The sequence below is a fragment of the Cottoperca gobio genome, chromosome 17, assembly GCF_900634415.1.
Source record: "Cottoperca gobio chromosome 17, fCotGob3.1, whole genome shotgun sequence".
NCBI classification, from domain to species: Eukaryota; Metazoa; Chordata; class Actinopteri; order Perciformes; family Bovichtidae; genus Cottoperca; species Cottoperca gobio.
This window is the reverse complement of record NC_041371.1, coordinates 3,527,102-3,545,227: the sequence shown is the minus strand read 5'-3', so window position 1 is coordinate 3,545,227 and position 18,126 is coordinate 3,527,102. Positions and strand designations below refer to the sequence as shown.

The 18,126-nt window shown below is 41.9% G+C and overlaps 1 protein-coding gene across 8 annotated transcripts in view; it reads left to right on the top strand.

Moving 5' to 3' along the window:
* LOC115022515 (rho GTPase-activating protein 12-like) overlaps positions 1-18,126 on the top strand; it is a 42,715-nt gene that overhangs the window by 874 nt on the left and 23,715 nt on the right. For 7 of the 8 annotated variants that reach the window (XM_029453518.1, XM_029453515.1, XM_029453519.1 and 4 more), the window contains exon 2: positions 5,408-6,176. In XM_029453518.1, the coding sequence (XP_029309378.1) occupies positions 5,481-6,176 (696 nt within the window). In that variant the 5' untranslated portion in view covers positions 5,408-5,480. Of the gene's footprint in view, positions 1-4,883; positions 5,262-5,407; positions 6,177-18,126 lie in introns of those variants that run through there. The other variant, XM_029453516.1, reaches the window with a different exon arrangement.

The window sequence follows — 18,126 nt, the reverse complement described above, 5'->3', positions numbered from 1 at the left end:
GTTGACAAATGTATCAAGCGAGAATGCCACACATGTGCGTGTGTAGTGTGAGGATTTACTGCTTTTAGTTAGACGGTGTATCTCCCTGTGCTTTGAATACAATCGGTTTATTGCCAAGTAGGTTGTCACATTCAAGGAATTTGCCTTGTTGTACATAAGCACAATACAACAGATGAATATGTAGAATAAGAGCAAATATAGAATTATTGTACAAGAAACCTAAATATACAAAAAAGGAAATTAAGTAAATGTATGACAAATTACTCAAAAGAATATGTACATTATATTTGAATTAAAAGTGGAAGGATTGTGCAAGTTAGTTAGAACAGAACAACTCTCAATACAATGTTTGGGGAAAAAAAACATAGTTTTTGCCCCAAATGGTTGTGATGCAACCTTTTTGATTTGTTTCCCAGTAAGTGTGAGTTGTAGGATTTACTGTATCGTCGGCAAGTAATGCCATGTTGAATTGGATTTGTCTCACTCCATCAAGTGTTGACCACACTGCCTGCTCTCATCCCTACATTGGGCGACCTACCTGGCTCTAAAACGTGTTTTATTTATTAATTTCTCTCTCTCTCTCTCTCTCTCTCTCTCTCTCTCTCTCTCTCTCTCTCACTCCCACTCCTAAATGAGCTGCATCTGGCTGTAGTTGGTAAAGTGTGGCAGATTGTGGTTACTGACAGTTGCAGAGGACCCGGGGGAGTTGAGTTTCGAGGAAAGTCGTGGTGAGAGGTGTCTAACTGGGGCAGCCTGTGCTGAATCTAGGCTGTTTAGGGGAACATGGATCTATATTTGGTGTGACTACGTGCGAAGGTCACGGCACAGTTCTTGACTTTCTGATTGTACAAACTGTGACTTCAGATTCCCATTCGAAAGATTTCACAGTTCACCCTAAATCACAGGAAAGCCACATCCCCTCACTTATGAGCCACGCTGATAGTTTTTGCTTGATGTCTTTATCTCTAAGACTTGTGAGGTGAAATGCTGCTCAAAGCTTTGACAAATTGGAAAATCTGCAAAACTTAAAGGCATAAATGAGTTTCAATGAAAGCAGTTGATGTTTGAGAATAAACTGACATCTTGGCTCTTCTGTAACGACACCACATGAGCATTTAAAGTGAGTTTAGTGAGCTTGATAACCTCATTTTGCTTCTCTCTAAATAACTCTATAATGGGAGCGAAATGTGATGAAAAGAACTCACGGCGTGTAATCACTGGCAGGCTGAACTCCACTAACAAGTGTCATGTGAGACCCGATGCAGAGAGAATCACTTGTCTGTGTTTCACTGGAAACATTTCATGCTTTTAATTTAGAAGAACTCTTTCCAAGGTGCTGCCTTCTGTTTTTCGCTGATGGTGGGAGAAAATGGGAGGGTGTGTTTCCTACATGTGCTGACAACGGCAGATCTTTCCATCACATAACCGTTCAAATAGTCCCACGCGCATTTCTTCTCCTACCTTCCCGTCTCGTCAGCCGACGCCAGCATGTCTTGTAGCTCTGGATGGTTTTATTCTTCGGATCCAGCCCACAGCGCCGCCACTGTAAATCTTATTACCATCACATCAAGTTAAGATGCGTCCTCCTGATGTTGCTGATTGGACTCTGAGAAGATTTGTGCTTTCCACTAAATAGCTGCGCCGATGCTGGAGCTTAATCTAGGCAGGGATAAGTAAAACAGACAGCAGCCTCCAGGTACTTAACCTTCTAAATACCTTTCAATATGAGGAATAAGATTAACCAGAAAGTCCTAATAAATAAATAAACAGCCCAACTCTCCAGGGAATGGCTCTCAGAGCATCTTTCATTACATTTATATTAATGCTGGGGTGGTAGGCTATTTGGAACGATGAGAAGAGTAGAGGGACTATTGTTAAAAATATGTAACGTTTCATTGGTTTAAAAATGTTACGGCTACATTTAATCTTTTAATCGTCTATCGGCCGATAAAATTGTCAGAAGATAATGAAAAAATTGGCATTAAAATCTCTGAAATGCCTTCGTACCGTCTTTAAATTACTTGTTTTGTCCCAAAACTCAAAGAAATTAAATTTATAGTCACATTCAACAACAAAAAAGCAAATCCTCACATCGACGAAGCTTTGAAAGAATTACGCAAAAATATTTGCCAATTACTTTTCCTGTCGATTGACAAACCAATAAATCTAATTAGGTGTTTTATCTCTAAAATTCATTTCATACATATACATGTGAGCTGTAATGTCATGGATGTGGTAACACGGCATTAAACACTTTGGCAGGATATCGACGAGGAGTGAACGAGTTCAAAGAAAACAACCAGGGGAAATGTTGCGCAAGGAAGGCAGGAAATTAACTTGTGTCTGCTGCAATGATTTAATTCCCAACAACCTCCCATCCACTTGTGACAAGTAATACTTCTAGAACAAAGGCCCTGAAGAACGTTTGCTGTTGAGCATGTAGAGAAAGTTCCTGAACCTCGGTCCAGATGTGTTCAACACAAGGGTAGAAAGAAGTAGAAGAAACGCTGTCTTCCTCCAGCCACAGGTTGATGATGAAGGCTGCCAGCTCTCGTATCATCCGGTCCAGTGCTTCAGTAGCTGTGTGTTGTTACTGTGAGCTCTGAATTGGCTTCAGAGTGTGTTTTGTGTCATTTGGCGAATGGACGTTCTGCATAGCCAATAGATTTGGTGAGATTTGCCTCAGTGTCTGTTAGCCTGAAGCAGCGAGGTAATCCACGATGATATTATCCCGGCGGTCACTATCAGGAGTAATCCAGGCGCTGTTTTCCTAATCACACCTAATCACAGATCTCTATTAAACTAATGCTGGTAAAGGTGAAGCCAAATGCCACATAGAAATATAAAATAATACCCGCCCCACGTGTACTGGCTTTTAAAACGGTGTGACCGTTAATGAAGCGGCTATCAAAGGACGTCGCTTGTAGAATTTGGATACTTGTCTGTCTGACAGCCACTACACAGACTTGTCAATGAAAGTTATTCGTTGTTTCGTGATTGGTTGCTCAGTCTGCACCATGAATATAAAGGTTCTTCCTGGATGTGTCTCACTGATGACTGACTGTCATTGTAACGTCCTGCTTTATCTGATGCTGACGCTGTACTATCCTGCCACTTCGTCCAGATCAGATGAAGACATCCTCCACTGTCTTTGACACCGCTGTCTGGGTTGTTGCTCAGTTGAGGGCGAAGTACATTTGAACTTCATTTTGTTTTGTTTTTAATGGCTCAACTCAACTTTATTTCCTTTCATAGCTCCTTTTTAGACAAACATCAACAATAAATAAATATAATTAAGTGAATTAAATGAATAGAAAACAATAATATAAACACCAGGGACCAAAAAAAACTAAGGCTTTACTACAAATTAAAAGCCAGATTAAAAAGAGAGTTTGTTTTCTAATATCCAGAGGCAGCGAGTTCCACCGTTCAGTTCAGTGGTATAAAAAAAGTAGGTTGAAAGGTCAAAGTTTTCCCAAGAGTGCTGTGTTTGCTCATGTTTTACTCAAGGCTTTTGAATGTGAGTGTAGCTCCGTTAAAACTGAAATAATATGCGCAAGTCAACGCAACAAGTACATTTCACAGTTTGTTGATCTGACACTGTGGTCTTATTGGTCTGAAGTGGTCAATAATTCATGTTTAGAAGACTACAGACTGTTTGCTAGAGGGCCTTACATGTGTACTTGCAGTGCTCACGTTCTCTCCTGTAGTAGAGCAGATGCAGAATATTTAATTTCATAGATTACCTGCTTTCCAGAACACTGTAGTAACACATTCAAGTGTTGCAATGCACCTTCAAAACTGCAGCAAGAGAAGTGCTAAATGTATATTTTTATAAATAAGGGTAAAGTCCGACGTTCTGTAAAGAAACCCACTAACCACACTAAACAGCTACATGGACAAGATGCATCTTTTAACTATTAAGCTTGTTAGAGCATGAAGTCTTTCTTTTCCAACCAGCACAAGAAGAAATGTGGAACAATCTCTGTTTATCAAAATAGCCCATGCACAGAGGGAGCCCGAGGCAGTAGATCTCGTCATGTCACAAGGGCAAATCGTGTACTATAAATTTAACAAAACATTTTCTCATGCCTATTCTCACTACACGACTTCAGCCCTTTGGAGCTCCCCGACAAAAGCTCCAGGTCAGAGGCAAACCGGCGTTGGCTCGGCGCTCGCAAATCAGCACTCGAGCGCTACGTGTGAACTGTTCAAGGATGCATATCAAGGATGCCAGATATCTTGCAGGATAAATATCTGGACCTGTCGGGGAGTCTTGAGGGGATGCAGTGAGAGCACAAGACACTGGTTGAGGGGAAACATCGGGAGGCATTTCATTTTTATTTATTGCATTTGCAGCACGGGCCAAAGTTGTTGCACCTACGATGTTGGATGTTTTCATGAATAAACATAACGCAGTGACTGATCGACCTCGGGGGAAATGGTAAAGACGTGTGGATGGAAACAGGCGTAGTTTGGAGACCAGACGTACTCATACTCGTGGGTTCTTGTAGTGTGTGTGACCCCCCCTGCCTCAGTCATGTAGTGTAGAATTCACAACTCCTGATTACAAGACGGCCACTTGGCTTTAGCTGTGGCCTCTGTTGTTGTATATATTTGCCCTCAAAGTCCACTACTGATAAGACGTACCTTTTAAACTTAAGGTTTGGCTCCATTACGTGCTTCTTGTTGTCACCGCCAGTTGAGTTATGAGCATTTTTTACATAACTTACAAAAGCACTTCAGAGCTCAGGTTGATCAAGGTGTGCTGACGCCTCACCTCGTGTTGTAAGAGCGAGAGAGTATGTGTGTATACATGTGACTTCAGCAGGAAACTATTTGTGTGATTTGACTAATCTGTCATGCCTCACCTCTGCTTGACTCGCTGTCATTATCAGACAGAGGAGAGAGAGTTGGATACAGTGGTCGAAGAAGACCATGTGAGTCACATTACTGTCTCCCCTCCTTATGTCTAACACTATGCGCTGCTGTGAAGCTGCGCATCCTTTGAAGAGGATTAAAGCTCTTCAGCTTGTATTTTACTCGTTCAGTGCCTGCTGGTTCATTATTGCGGCTCGCAGCTTTCTCGAGAACCGCTCTTCCTAATAACGTCACACTCTTCACTGCACTTCCTTGTGTCCTCAGCAGTACACCCGCCAAGTGTGAAGTCGATCGGATGAACAGTTGTCCAGAAACTTGAACGACAGACAAACCTACAGAGACTCCTTCCATCTTAGTTAGATTCATTTGTTCTAGATAAGGTGGAGTAACAAGCTTTAAAAAAACATATTTTCTGATTTCTAAATATATTACTAAGACTTAAGGTGACGCACTATAAGATTGTGGAACATGAAATGTATGTAATGTATCGGATACTTACTTTAGGTCCTTGTTGTTCTCCCTCCAGCTCTGCTCAGGAAACCATGCTAATAAACGTCTTCCTCTTGCGGTGAGCTGCCTGGTGGACAGTCGGAGGCATCATGGCGGAACTGCCTATTGCCCCGGGCGAGGTCTACATCGAGGTGGAGTACGACTATGAATACAAGGCCAAGGACCGCCTCATCACCATCCAGCAGGGGGAATGCTACATGCTGGTCAAGAAAAGTAACGAGGACTGGTGGCAGGTGAGGAAGGAGGAAGGGACTAAAGCTTTCTACGTACCTGCTCAGTATGTCCGCGAAGTCCGCAAAGCTCTCATGCCACCCCCTAAACCCTTCGCACATCCTCTTGCTGCCACTGGCAACACACCTCCACAAGGTGGGAGTGCACTCTGGATAAAGCCAACCAGTCTGGAGCTGGGACTCGACCGGCCCACGGAGAGCCTTCAGAGACATGAGTCCAACTATCGGCGCTCACCATCTGCACACACGGCCTCTTCTGGGAACTTCAGCCCCCCCAGTCAGCGCAGGAACAGTAGCCTCCATCACTCCCCCACCACTCCCACCAACCATGACCGTGCTCTGGCTGACATCCTTGTCCACGGCGGAGCCCTCCAGCCTCCTCAAAAAGAAAAGTCCAGCACTCTACCCCGCACCCGTGCTCAATCCCCAGACCTGGAGCGAGTCCCGCTGGACGTGGACAGCACCCAGCGCTGTGACTCTGCAGGGGAAGAGAGGCGCACCAACGACTCGGAGTCAGGAGACGAACTGAGCAGCAGCTCCACTGAACATCTCCAGGTAAAGTCGTACAAATTTAAACAATTGTTTGTGCTGTTGAATGTTGATGTACATGCAAATCTTGGGTTGGCATTCATTTTGGCTTTGAGACCCAGATTAATATCCGGGGCCCAATCCAGGACAAACATCACCCCAGCATCATTTGCCATATATGGCACTGAAAGTGGTTTTGTGCAGTTGGCTCTACTTATATTTCCTATTTTATTCATTAAAATCTGCTTGACATGTTTAGGTGATCTGCCCTCTTGACCTAAATCGCCAAGTTATGTTTAACTGCAGACGCTGATCATCACTGCAGTCCTAAAGCTACTGAGGTGCAGACAAATGCAGATCAGCTCAGTCAGAAAGCCTCAGTGAGATGATGCAGCTGATTGCTTGTGCGCCTGGTCAGTGGGGGCGTTTGTTCCTGAAATCGTTAGCTCAGTCTGCCGCTGAACAAAAGCCAGAGAGAAAATAGAAAGTGGGTCTGTGTGGTGCTGCCACTGGCTGCAGACCTCTCTGTGTGTACAGAAAGGAGGAGATGGTAGAAGCTGTGTTGAAGTTACACATGTTAGTTAAACTCTGTGCAGCTCTTTGCATACTTATTCATTATCCTTTCCTTTTTTTAAAATTGCTATAACAAACTATAACCATATAATATAAGAGATTACATTTAAATGCAGAGCCTTCCTTAACAATTGAACCTCAAACTTGTTTGTAGCACCATTATTACATTTACAAAACAGTGCCACATGCACATTCCTGCTCAGTTTTAGTGTGTTTGACCTCTGAAATTAAGTATTAAGAAATATTGCATTCAGTCATTCATGTAGGTTTACTGGTCATTAACTACACATATCTAGTTTCACATTCACAAAACAAGTTTTGGTCACACCAGCACTTTCAGACAAACCAGAGCGATGCATCACACAATGACGTAACCACTGACCCAGCATGATGTGTTGTTAAAGGTTATCTAAAACGGGTTCGTATACAATTTCAAAGTGCGTCTGTTCTCTGAAAACAGTCCAGTTCCCACAATGGAGCTCCTTCCTTCCTTCGGCCGCTCTGTGCGCCATGTAAACGGCAGGAGAAAAGGTCACAGTGGTGGAGCTTGTTTTGGTAATCTAGACAATCAGGCCAGCTTTGTCTGAAAGTAAACACTGTGATTTATTTCATTCTGTGAGTCATCTGATCTGCAAGTGCAAATAATACAACACGTACACAAATCTCTGCCTTTTTGTTCACAAGGCTTCTCTGTTTGTGTTTTCTTCCTCCTGTAGATACTTCTTCTATTTACTTTTGATTGGTTGTTAAAACTAGATAACGGGACACTGTTCTATATCAAGTGTCATCTGTGTTTGCCTAACAGCACTAATGCTTTATGTTGATTTAATTTACAGTTGCTGAGTAGACAACAACATCTCAGTTATTAAGTTTCTTGGTGTTGTTTATGTTACAAATTTCTAGTTTCAAACCCAAAATGAAGGCCGAGTGAGCCTGGTGTAAAGGTGATGATGCAGTTTGAGGTATATTGTGACGTGACGTATATTGTTAACACCGTGCTATTCTGTAAGTGGTTGTTGTTTGATCAGGTGGACACAGATAGTGAAACCAGTTTCAGTGGACTGCTTGTTTGCTTTCTCTGTCCTGACGGCATGCTGCTGGTGACAACAGCTCAGATATGAGTCAGGACTTCCTAAAATATGCAAACCCCTCCCCTGTCTGCTCTCATATTCTCTCTTGTGTCTTTCCTCTCCTGCAGCGTAATATTTTAAAGGGAATAGGACATAAAAGAGTGACTTCAAAAGCAGGAGAAGGATGACTGAACATAATAAGAAAGCTGAGAGTTTTCCAGCTGCCAGGCCTTGTTCCTTATTGCTGGCTCATCCAGCTCCTTCTGATAAGCTCCTTGCTTTCAGGCAGTAATGAGTGTGTCTGGAGGGCTGCACAGTTCTTTGCCCGGCTCTTATCTGCCACACTGGACCTGACACTGGGGCCCACTTTGTCACTACTTTTGTAACTAGTCATCTTTAACAGCTGCCGCTCTGTCGTCCTCCCGGCTTCTTCCTTTGCACTTTTTTTTAGGTGGTTATAGAGCTGAGTTGCTAAATTTAAGATTGTTACATGTACTTTCTTGTGGCCAAAATATTACTGAGGGCATAAATCCAATATCTCCAACACTGCTGACTGAGTGTTGATGATATATGAGCGACTCAATAACAATATGGGCTTTCGTTATTTTCTCACCATCAATCTAAAGGCCCGGTTACACCAAAACTTAAAACCGTGACATTTTAGGACACTAATGGAATTGCCATAATTAGTGGATTTGTGAAGTAAATCAGTGCAAATCTTTTGCTTTTTTTCAACTTTTGTTGAACCTTTTGTGCACTCAAATGTACATGTGGATCAATGGCAAGCAGCAGAAAGCTTGAGTCTCTTAAGGCCGTGTCACACGGTGCCGTATGGCAGAAACGTACGCTGGCGCATATGAAAATTAGCATATACAACGTATATATGAAAGTATACAGAGCCTATTGATAGCGTATCACGGACTTATACAAAACGTATCAGAGCTTATACGGAATATCGGCAATACGCTGGTGTACGTTGTTGAACGCTGAGGCCGTGAAACGTTTTTGAACATGCTCAAAAAACGTTGGGAGTAGACCCTACAACGCTTTGAGCACCAGATGTTTTGGGAAGACACATGGATGAACTTCGCTGTGCCCCTCTCTGTTATAATGAAAGTCTAAGTTAGGTCTCTTGTTTCTTTTTTAATTACAATGCAAAGCATTACAGGGATCACAAAGCCCTGCCGTCAATACAAGCTCATCACTTCCTTCTGCTTCTTCACAGTACAGTTCTTCCAGGTCAGAACATTGATACGAGCATGTATTGTGAAGAAGCTACAGGAATTGTTGAGTTGTATATTTTGCTTGTATTTCAGCATTAAATCAGGTCAGGTTTAAGCGGAGGCTAGAAGTTGGTTTAATAATTTGCATTTGGGCATTACTGGCAGATCAGTATGCAAGGGTGGGAGTTTGGTTAAAAGACGTTTCCACACATAAACAATACTTTACTCAAGCTATTATCCCGACCACCTTCCACCTGCTCCACCACTCACTGCATCCAAAGCAGAAGGAGATGTGCTGCAGTGCAACTATGCATAACAAAAGGAATGGATCAGGTATGTTTGAAAACTGCCCTGACCTTTCACAACATTAGTATTCAGTTTCTTCTCAGCCCAATAGCTAGTTGGAAAATGTCGAAGTTACCATCTGAGATATCACTTGATACTTTCATGCATACGGTACGTTTTAAAGCCCCTAGCAGTGCATTGGACATTGTATTCACCGAAGCAGATGTTTCCCTCCAGCCACTGAATATAATGGCTGTCAAGGTCTCGGTGTGTTTTAATTTGCTGCTTCACTGCATCGCCCCATCCATTCTGCTTTCCCTCCCCCGTCTTCCTCCAGGATCATAACAATCCAACAGCCCTTGTGAGAAACACTCAGAATACATAGCGTGTGCTCTGTATGTAAGAACTTCACATCATTAGTTTCGAAAATTATAAATCAGTGTTCAAAAAAAAGGTGTTGTGGTGTTTTTTTAACTAGCACCATCAAATGTGGCTTTTTCTCCTGGTGTTGTCGCTGCTGTAGCGCACAGGGAGACATTTATCTGGGAGGTATAAAGATCTCTGGAGATCTGCAATGCAGTTACAAAGTTAATGTTAAAAATGCAGCTGGAGACGTTGACTCTTCAGGTGGGGAATATCCCACTAATGACGAGCAGAATTAAACGTGGTGTGTTACAGACTCAATCTTTCTGTAAAACATGCTCTCATTTCTTATTTGACTGACTTTAACAGCACTCAGTAATTGTTCAATGTTTATGCATCGATAGAATTTATAATACTTGCAATAACGTTTTAACTTTCTAAGATTAAATGATAAAACATTTGCTTGATTCTGTGCAGACCCAGAGTAAATTAAACTTCTTAGGACAATAAATTAAAAGGAATTTAAATAATTAATTGATGCAGGTGCACAGATCTTAACAACACCAAGCGGCAACCTCCGGGTCTGACGAGTGAAGCCACTGCGAAAAGAGGTCAAATTGTATAGAAGTCTATGAGAAAATGACGCTACTTCTCACTTGATTTATTACCTCAGTAAATATATTCCTGACGAGTTTATGGTCTCAAGTGTTTCAAGTCTCATTCAATACAGCATGATGTTGATTTAGTAAATTATTGTCCTATTTTAGAGTAAAATAAGCACTATGTTTTAGGGCGGGGCTACCTTGTGATTGACAGGTCGCTATCACAGAGTTGTCTGGTCTGGGTGCTCTCTGTGTTTTTGTCTTACAACTTTACCGCTTTCACTGTGTGTGTGGGTGTGTGTGTGTGTGTGGGTGTGGGTGTGGGGAATGTTCCAAAATTGCAAATACTAATAGATATTCAACAAGCTTCAAATTGTGCGTTCAAGGTCTCTTCGAAAAGGCAACCGCAACAGAAAGTTGAGCTCAGATAAAAAATATAAAAAATATTTCTTCTCCGTGTCCTTTCAGTCGTATTATCTCATACATGGATTCATTACATAATTTAACACAAATGCAACACTGAATTTGTCTTTAGCTTGATGCCTTGGTGCCTCGAGTGTTATAGATATACATATATATAGATATACATAGTTCTTAGCCTAGTTTACCCACAGCGCCCCTCATTATTACTGACACTGTGGGTTCACTTGATCCTCTGTCTGTCTCTGAATGCTTCCAGTGTGTCTTAAGCAAGTCTTTCATTTAGAAACTCGTATTATAGGCCTCAAAAGTCTGTTTTGGCACACTGTCTTCAGCTTCTGCTTCGTCCTTTTGAAAGTAATAGGCACTTAACAGTTAATATCTTTACACCCCCACCCTTGATTGACTCAGTCAATAACTCCCACTCAACCCTGCAAACTCCCATCTTTTCTTATGACTGCTGTAATCAACTAAAAACCTCTAATGACTCTCAGCAGGATGATTGATTCGAGGAAGCGCTTCCCTAAGTTCTTTGATCACCTCGTGTGTGGCAGGAAGTGGATGTCTTTACACCGTCGCACCTTTTTTGTACATGAAATGGTTGAACACACCCATCCATGCGCATTTATATACGTCCGTAACACATAAAATAAGTAATTCATTAACCCAGTCATTCATTAATTTTCCACACACACAGCCACTTTTGTTCTTTTTTGCAAAGAGACACACACACGAGCGTTCCTAAACACACAGTCTGAGGGATCTGTTAATGGGGAGCCAGACCATCTGCCCTACTGTTATTTCACTTTATCTGCCATATTAAAAAAGGCTTATTGTATCAAATGTTGGCAGAACTCACTGCAGCGTTATTTAGATGCTAAATCATCAGGGGTCCCAAATGTTTTCATGCTGAGAACCCCCCAGATGGAAGCACAATAAATAATTGGCTCCAATTTGGAAAGAGTTTTAATAAAGCAATCATTTATTGTGTTTATTTTAAAGTTATGCCTCAGCTCTCCATCGATCAGGCTTCATGCAAAGTCTGGAAAGTTTGTAAAATGGTGCATTTAGTTTTTAAAGCTTCTCGTGTAAACCAAAAAGAAAGATCTTTTCTTGTGTTGACTCGTCATTCAGCGCAGCGCAGATTAACCCTCCCGTACTCTGGAAATGAGCAAGGATTAAATAATCCTACAATCAATGTTAACATGCAGCTGCTAACACAAACAAAGTGACAGCCGTTGGTATCAATTATTTCTGTACATTTTATTTTATGCAAATTGCATTTATAGTAATAATTTAGATGTGATGATAAAGGCTTTGAGAGGCACCTTGAAAGTGCTTGAATTTTACTCTTAAAAAGCCGTTCTAACCCCGACTGATCCGGCTTACACATGAGCCTCTTTGTTCCTCCACTGTTCACGGCTGCACAGCATCACTGCAGCTTCGGGGCACTCTGATGCTAACTGTTGACACAAGGGGAGTAACATTGAACTTTCCCAGACTTCCCTGCTCTTACTGTCATCCCAATATTTGCTGTTATATTGAGTTTTTCTAACCTCGGTCGTATGCTTTATATTCTTTCTCTGCTCCTCTTATCTTACTCCGCCGTGTTTCCTGACAGATTGTTTGTGGATTACAACCAGTGACCTTCTGTCACAAAGCCACTTTTCACCGTGTTGAGCCAACCAGACGACTGACTGTCAGAACAACGACACGCTGTGTTCGTCAGGGCTGCAGCTCGTGATTATAGTCCTGAATATTGATCGTTTTGATTAATCGTTTGGTTTATGAAATGACAGAACATATTGAAAAAATGTCCCAGAGCTCAAGGTGACATCTTCAATCATCCTGTTCTGGCTGCAAAACAATCCAAAGAGAGTAAATGTACTGTAAATATTAAGCGCTAATGTTTGTTGGTCTATCTTTACAATGCATCAGTGTTGATTCATGGAGACGTGTTGTGGATTCTGCTGATTTTTCCTGGGAATCTTAAAATGACTTTACATTTTCAGGAAATCACCGTCATCGGCAAACAGCCGGTCATTTGGGAATATGATGGAAAGTCTCAGTGGAGTAGAGCAGACTGTGGTAGTGTCAGTTTGGTGTGCCAATGATATGAAACACACACACACACACACACACACACACACACACAACTTCAGGCGGTCTGGCAGCTGACCCACTCCTTTACAGTGTGTTTGGCTCTTGTGTAACAGAGCAGGGGTGAGTCCGGGTTTAACAGCCTCTCTTTCTCTCTTTCACTCCTGCCCACCTGCTCTTCTTTCAGCCCTGGTCCACCTGTCCTGCTCTAAACTCAGGTTTAAAAAGAAATGCTCCATGAAAGGGAAACACCTCAGGTTATTGGATCAACATCTTCAATCCCAGTATAAATATTTGTGTATGACAATATCCATACTTCATGATATATCTTGAAATTCAGTTCAGAAACCATTTTTATAGTTGAATTATAAGAGTTTAAATGGGAATGTATGTGTTTGGCCTGTATAATGCTGTAAATCCAATACTGCCATAAAGCAGTCCTGCTCATTCACAGGCCTACAGTGCTAACACAACCACCCCGGGTGGATCGGCTGCCTTCATGTGCTTACAGATAAAACACTCACTTAAACGGACATCTTAGTATAATTACTTGGATAAAAGCTCTTATGATGTATCGTAACATACACATGATGTTTGTACATCCTATATATAATTTAGCCACTTTTTAAGATGCACAGAAGCGTCGTAAATTCGTACAACAAAACGTTCAAATCTCTTAATCTCGTGTTAACCACCGACCTTATTTTAGACGTATAACCAAAAACCCATTCAAATAAGCCATCGACTTCGAGCGAGGGAACCGCAGCAGCTAAGATTTAACTCATTCCAGGGTTTTAGGACTTCTTCTGGTTCTGCTCTTGAGATATCTGCCAATACAAGAAGATCCCAGAGGTGTTGTTTTCTACTCGTGTCTAAATTCATTTACATATGAACAAGATGTTCAAGAATCGCAACCAAGATGTGAAGATTTACTAATTGAATTAGATTCGGGAGATCAAAACAGAAGACTTAATACCATAATACCGTCCAGAGGTTTAGGAGCAATGATGGAAGTTAGACTCTTCATGAGTTAAAAACTGTAAGCGGTATAATAAATATCCTGGATAGTGATTATAGGGGATCATCCAGTGTAAAGCGTATTTCTGCCCTGTATCAGTTCTTTGATTAGAGACAAGTAAGATGTGTGTGTGGGGGGGGTGGGGGGCACAATGTTCCTCACTTTATGGAGCTTTCCCTAATCCCTCTGGGAGCTTCAATTGGATATCTGTGTGCATGGGTGTTATTTCAGCTGCGGCGTCCTGCGTTGTGGCATTATGGGGAGGCAGGTCAAGCAGTTTTGTTGTAGCAGCTCAGGAAGAGTGAGCGTCACTGAGCCTTGAACGCACACTCTCTCTCTCTCTCTCTGTTTATGTAAGAGAACGTGTGAGTGAATAACAGTCAGTGTGTGTGTGTGTGTGTGTGTGGTGTGCCGGGCCTCAGAGTGACATTATCTGGTTTGCCACAGTGACATGTCAGTCAGGGAGAGAGTTTGTGACTAGGCAGAGGCTGCTGTGTTTCTCTGCATCATCTGCGTCCTCGTCAGCACCGCCGGCTACCAGACTTACCCCTCTGCAGCGGCAACTCTGCTACAGGACAGTATGTACCCAGAGGACAATGAGACGGTAAGACGGCTTCTTTATCGGTGCACTGGCAGCAGGGATGCAGAAACTTCACACGCCTACATGTTTGATGTGCTCACACAGCTACGTGCGCATTTCTTTTTTTTGCCAAGTCAGCACATCCCTCCACATACTGATGTACCAGAGTAATGTTCTGCACAGTGACGCTCATTACAAAGATCTTTGGGTTGTAGGAAGCACAAGACAGCTGGCATTGTTTTGTTTGCATTTCCTGTATTTGTTGCACTCTGAGAGCATTATCTTTAAATAAAGTGCCGTCTGTTTTAAATCTCATATGTTGATCCCTGAAGTTATATATATTTGTATATATGTATATAAGCACTCGGAGATTACGTGACAATTCCTTCTCAGCTTTGTATTTCTGTCGTTGTCTTTCACACACACAGCAGCCGATCTTGCAGCTTTTCACAGGCTCAGCGCAGGACTTGTGTTTATTACCTATTCGTTCACTGTGAGCGCTCGCCGTGATCCATAACATTGATTATTTGATCCCCAGCTGCTTTCTAGCCTGAAGGGAGAGACGAGGAGGTTCCGTTGTACTCCTTAGGGATGTTTGAACGGATGATGGCATGCAACAGGATAGCTAAGAGGACGCACTAAGCACTTGCCATGCTTCATTACATAAGCGCTGGCTACGTAACATTTGTTTGGACAGCTGGCTGTTGAGACGAGCTCTGGTCAGCGGTGATGATGGGAGAGACGATGCAGGGTGGCAGCCAGGGCAACATATCTGTCATTTATTTGATTTTCTACAATGTAGCTTTGATTTTACACAGGTAGAATAATTGATATTTTACATATTGAGTGCACTGAGCAGTATATATTTTACAGAACAGCGCTTTATCTTACAAAATCATGAGGAACTGGATGTGAACTTGAACTTTACTGTCTTAAAATATCACTTTACCGGCAACATCAAGCCATAAACGCTTCAGTTTAAAGGTATTTTCTCTAAATGTTTTTATTGCATTACATTGTTTTTAATTGACATAAACAGCAAAATGTGGAAACTTCCTTTATTTATAAAAAAAAACATTTAAAAATGGTCAATGTACACATCTTTACGCATCTTTAGACACAACAAAAAAAGATCATCATCCTGACCCAGTTCTTAATAAGCTCCTTTTCTTTTTATAAATGTAGTTTGTGTTTAAACACGGCTCTTCTTCTGCGTCCTGAGATCAATCCCCTACGAACCGCCGTGTGTATCTGAGCAGCCACTCAATGACAGAGAGCCGTTTGCACCATATAATCTGTTGGTCCAATATAAATAAAGGTTTGCTCGTGGCCCTGCCCATGTGTACTCATGCTTGTCTGGCTGACGACAGCGTGCGCTATAATTTCTCACTTTCCCGTAGAAAGGAGTCTTTGTGTGCACTTTACCCCCAATGAGAGTCAGAGATTATTAACTCGACAATAAGGCAACAAGACGTCAGTCTTATGTTGAGAGAGTTTCGATGTGATGCATGATGTAAGACGTGCACAGAAGAAGAGAAGAATCACATCTTCTTGAATCGTATTCACTTGAGGAATGTGCCATTTCATCTTAACTTCCAAATGTGGAAACATAAACTTAGTTAAAAGTTAAAAATGATCTTTACTTTATTCTTTACTTTCTTCATCTGTGACATGTAGATGATTTGGATAAAGGCTGTCATACCTGAAGGCGAGGAACATACACGTAACGTAGTAACACTGCTGCATGTTAGGCAGTCCTACTGGTTTTACAAAGACGTACTTACTCCCCAGAGCTTTCGCTGTATTTCTTATAGACGGCTCACGTTGAAGGTTTGAGGTCAGTGGGTCACTGCATCTTCAGTGACCCTGTACATACATCGCTCAATAAGCGTCCATGCTGGAGTGTTTTTACCATCAGGGCAAAGGTCATAGGATAAAGAAGCCAGTGTGTAAATGGTAGTAATATGAACAGGATGATCCTGGCTTAATCTTTGTTCTACTTCTGCTGTGTGTAGGCTTGTAAAGGTTTATCTTTGTTTTTTTGTAGTCCCATAATAAAACGGTGATTAGGCTATATCTATATCTATATCCATATATATATCTATATCCATATATATATATATATATATATATATATATATATATATATATATATATATATATATATATATATATATATATATATATATATAAACATGACACCCGATCATTTGTTGCCTTTTGTCCTTGACTCTGTAAAGAAGTTGCTCTCACTGCTCTCACATCTCTTGTGAGGTGTCAGTAAGATGACGAGTCCAAATTGCCGTTTGATAAATCTTCATTGCATCTTCCCAAAGCTTGTACAATACATATTTTCCCTTTCTCCTGCAGTCCCTGTGGCCCGGGTCGGTTTTTGACAATCACTGCACTAAATGATATAACTATAGCTAAATGGAACAGCTGTTCACCATACCCTCACTCTACTGGTCTGGACACACTGAAGGACTTCATCTGAGCCTTTTCTGTGTTTCCTCATAGCTCAAGGCTTCCTTATTTGGAGTTTAATCATACATTAACTTAGACAGGTTTAGGCGAGAAATGTGCACTCCTCAGCGTAATAGGTAAGGTCTGCATGGTGCATAGCTACGAGATCAAACTGAGCTCTGTGTATCTGTCGAACTGTCATGGAGCAGCTGTGCAGCCATGAGTGTCTGCCTGCTCCCCACACGTCTGTAAAACTGAGGGAAGAACCCAGCTTCCAAATACACTGTCTGCAACACTGGGATTGAATTGTTCTGATGAAACGCAGATTACAGTGTGAGTAGAAGGACCTGCAGAGTCATGCTGGTGAATTAGCTGCACCCTGTCAGCTCTCATAGGTTTAATGTCAGCTCCTCTCCTGCAGGATAAAAGCTCCTTAACTTTTAGTTTGCACCGTGCCCCTGAGATAACTGCATTTCAGATTAGATTAGTAGATTATTCTACAAGTCTTGCCTGCCTGTTTCTCTTCCTCCTAGTCAAGCCTTCTGTTCATTAAAACGTAATATACCCTTCCACATTATCTGTGTGACGTTGTGCCGGTGTGTTTGAAGCCCACAGAGAAACGTCCAGCGATCCCCTCTGTCTGGTTGAACTGGTTTGACTTGAGCAGGTTTTTGTACCTTATTCAGGTTTGCGGTCAGAGAAGCCGGAGATATGATGCACACTTTTGTTCATTTTAAGACTGGAAATACAGGTTCAGGCCCAGTGAACGGCTGGTATTCTGCATGGAGAAAAGCAAGCCGTTTTCTTTTGTCCAAGGACAGTTGGGTTTTAATGTCCCTGGGTAATAACAAAGTCCTGTGATTTGACTCGATGCTTGTTGTCAGTTGCACAAAACCTTCTCTGTATTCTGGGTGTTTGTAAGTGCAAAGCTGAATCTGATCCTTCTCCTTGCTGCTCTGCTTCACACTGTAATAGAGTAAATGTATCAGTGAAGTGTAAGAGCGAGCCACTAAATCTTACCAATAGGGAAACCGCTGCAGCTCTGGCTTTGTGTTTTATCAGCTTTTGTGCAGATAAAAAGTGTTCAGGCCGAGACAGGCAGCTAAAGAACATGGTTCATCCTGAGTTAGAGCAGTCCAGACAGTCTTACAGGGTTTAAGACAAATGATGGGGAAATAATTATCCCTAAAAATGTTGAAAACACCCATTATAGTTTACTTCCTGCTTCCACATTGGCCAACCCTTCTCCCTGTGTGCCGTTTTACAAGCCGATGGTTACA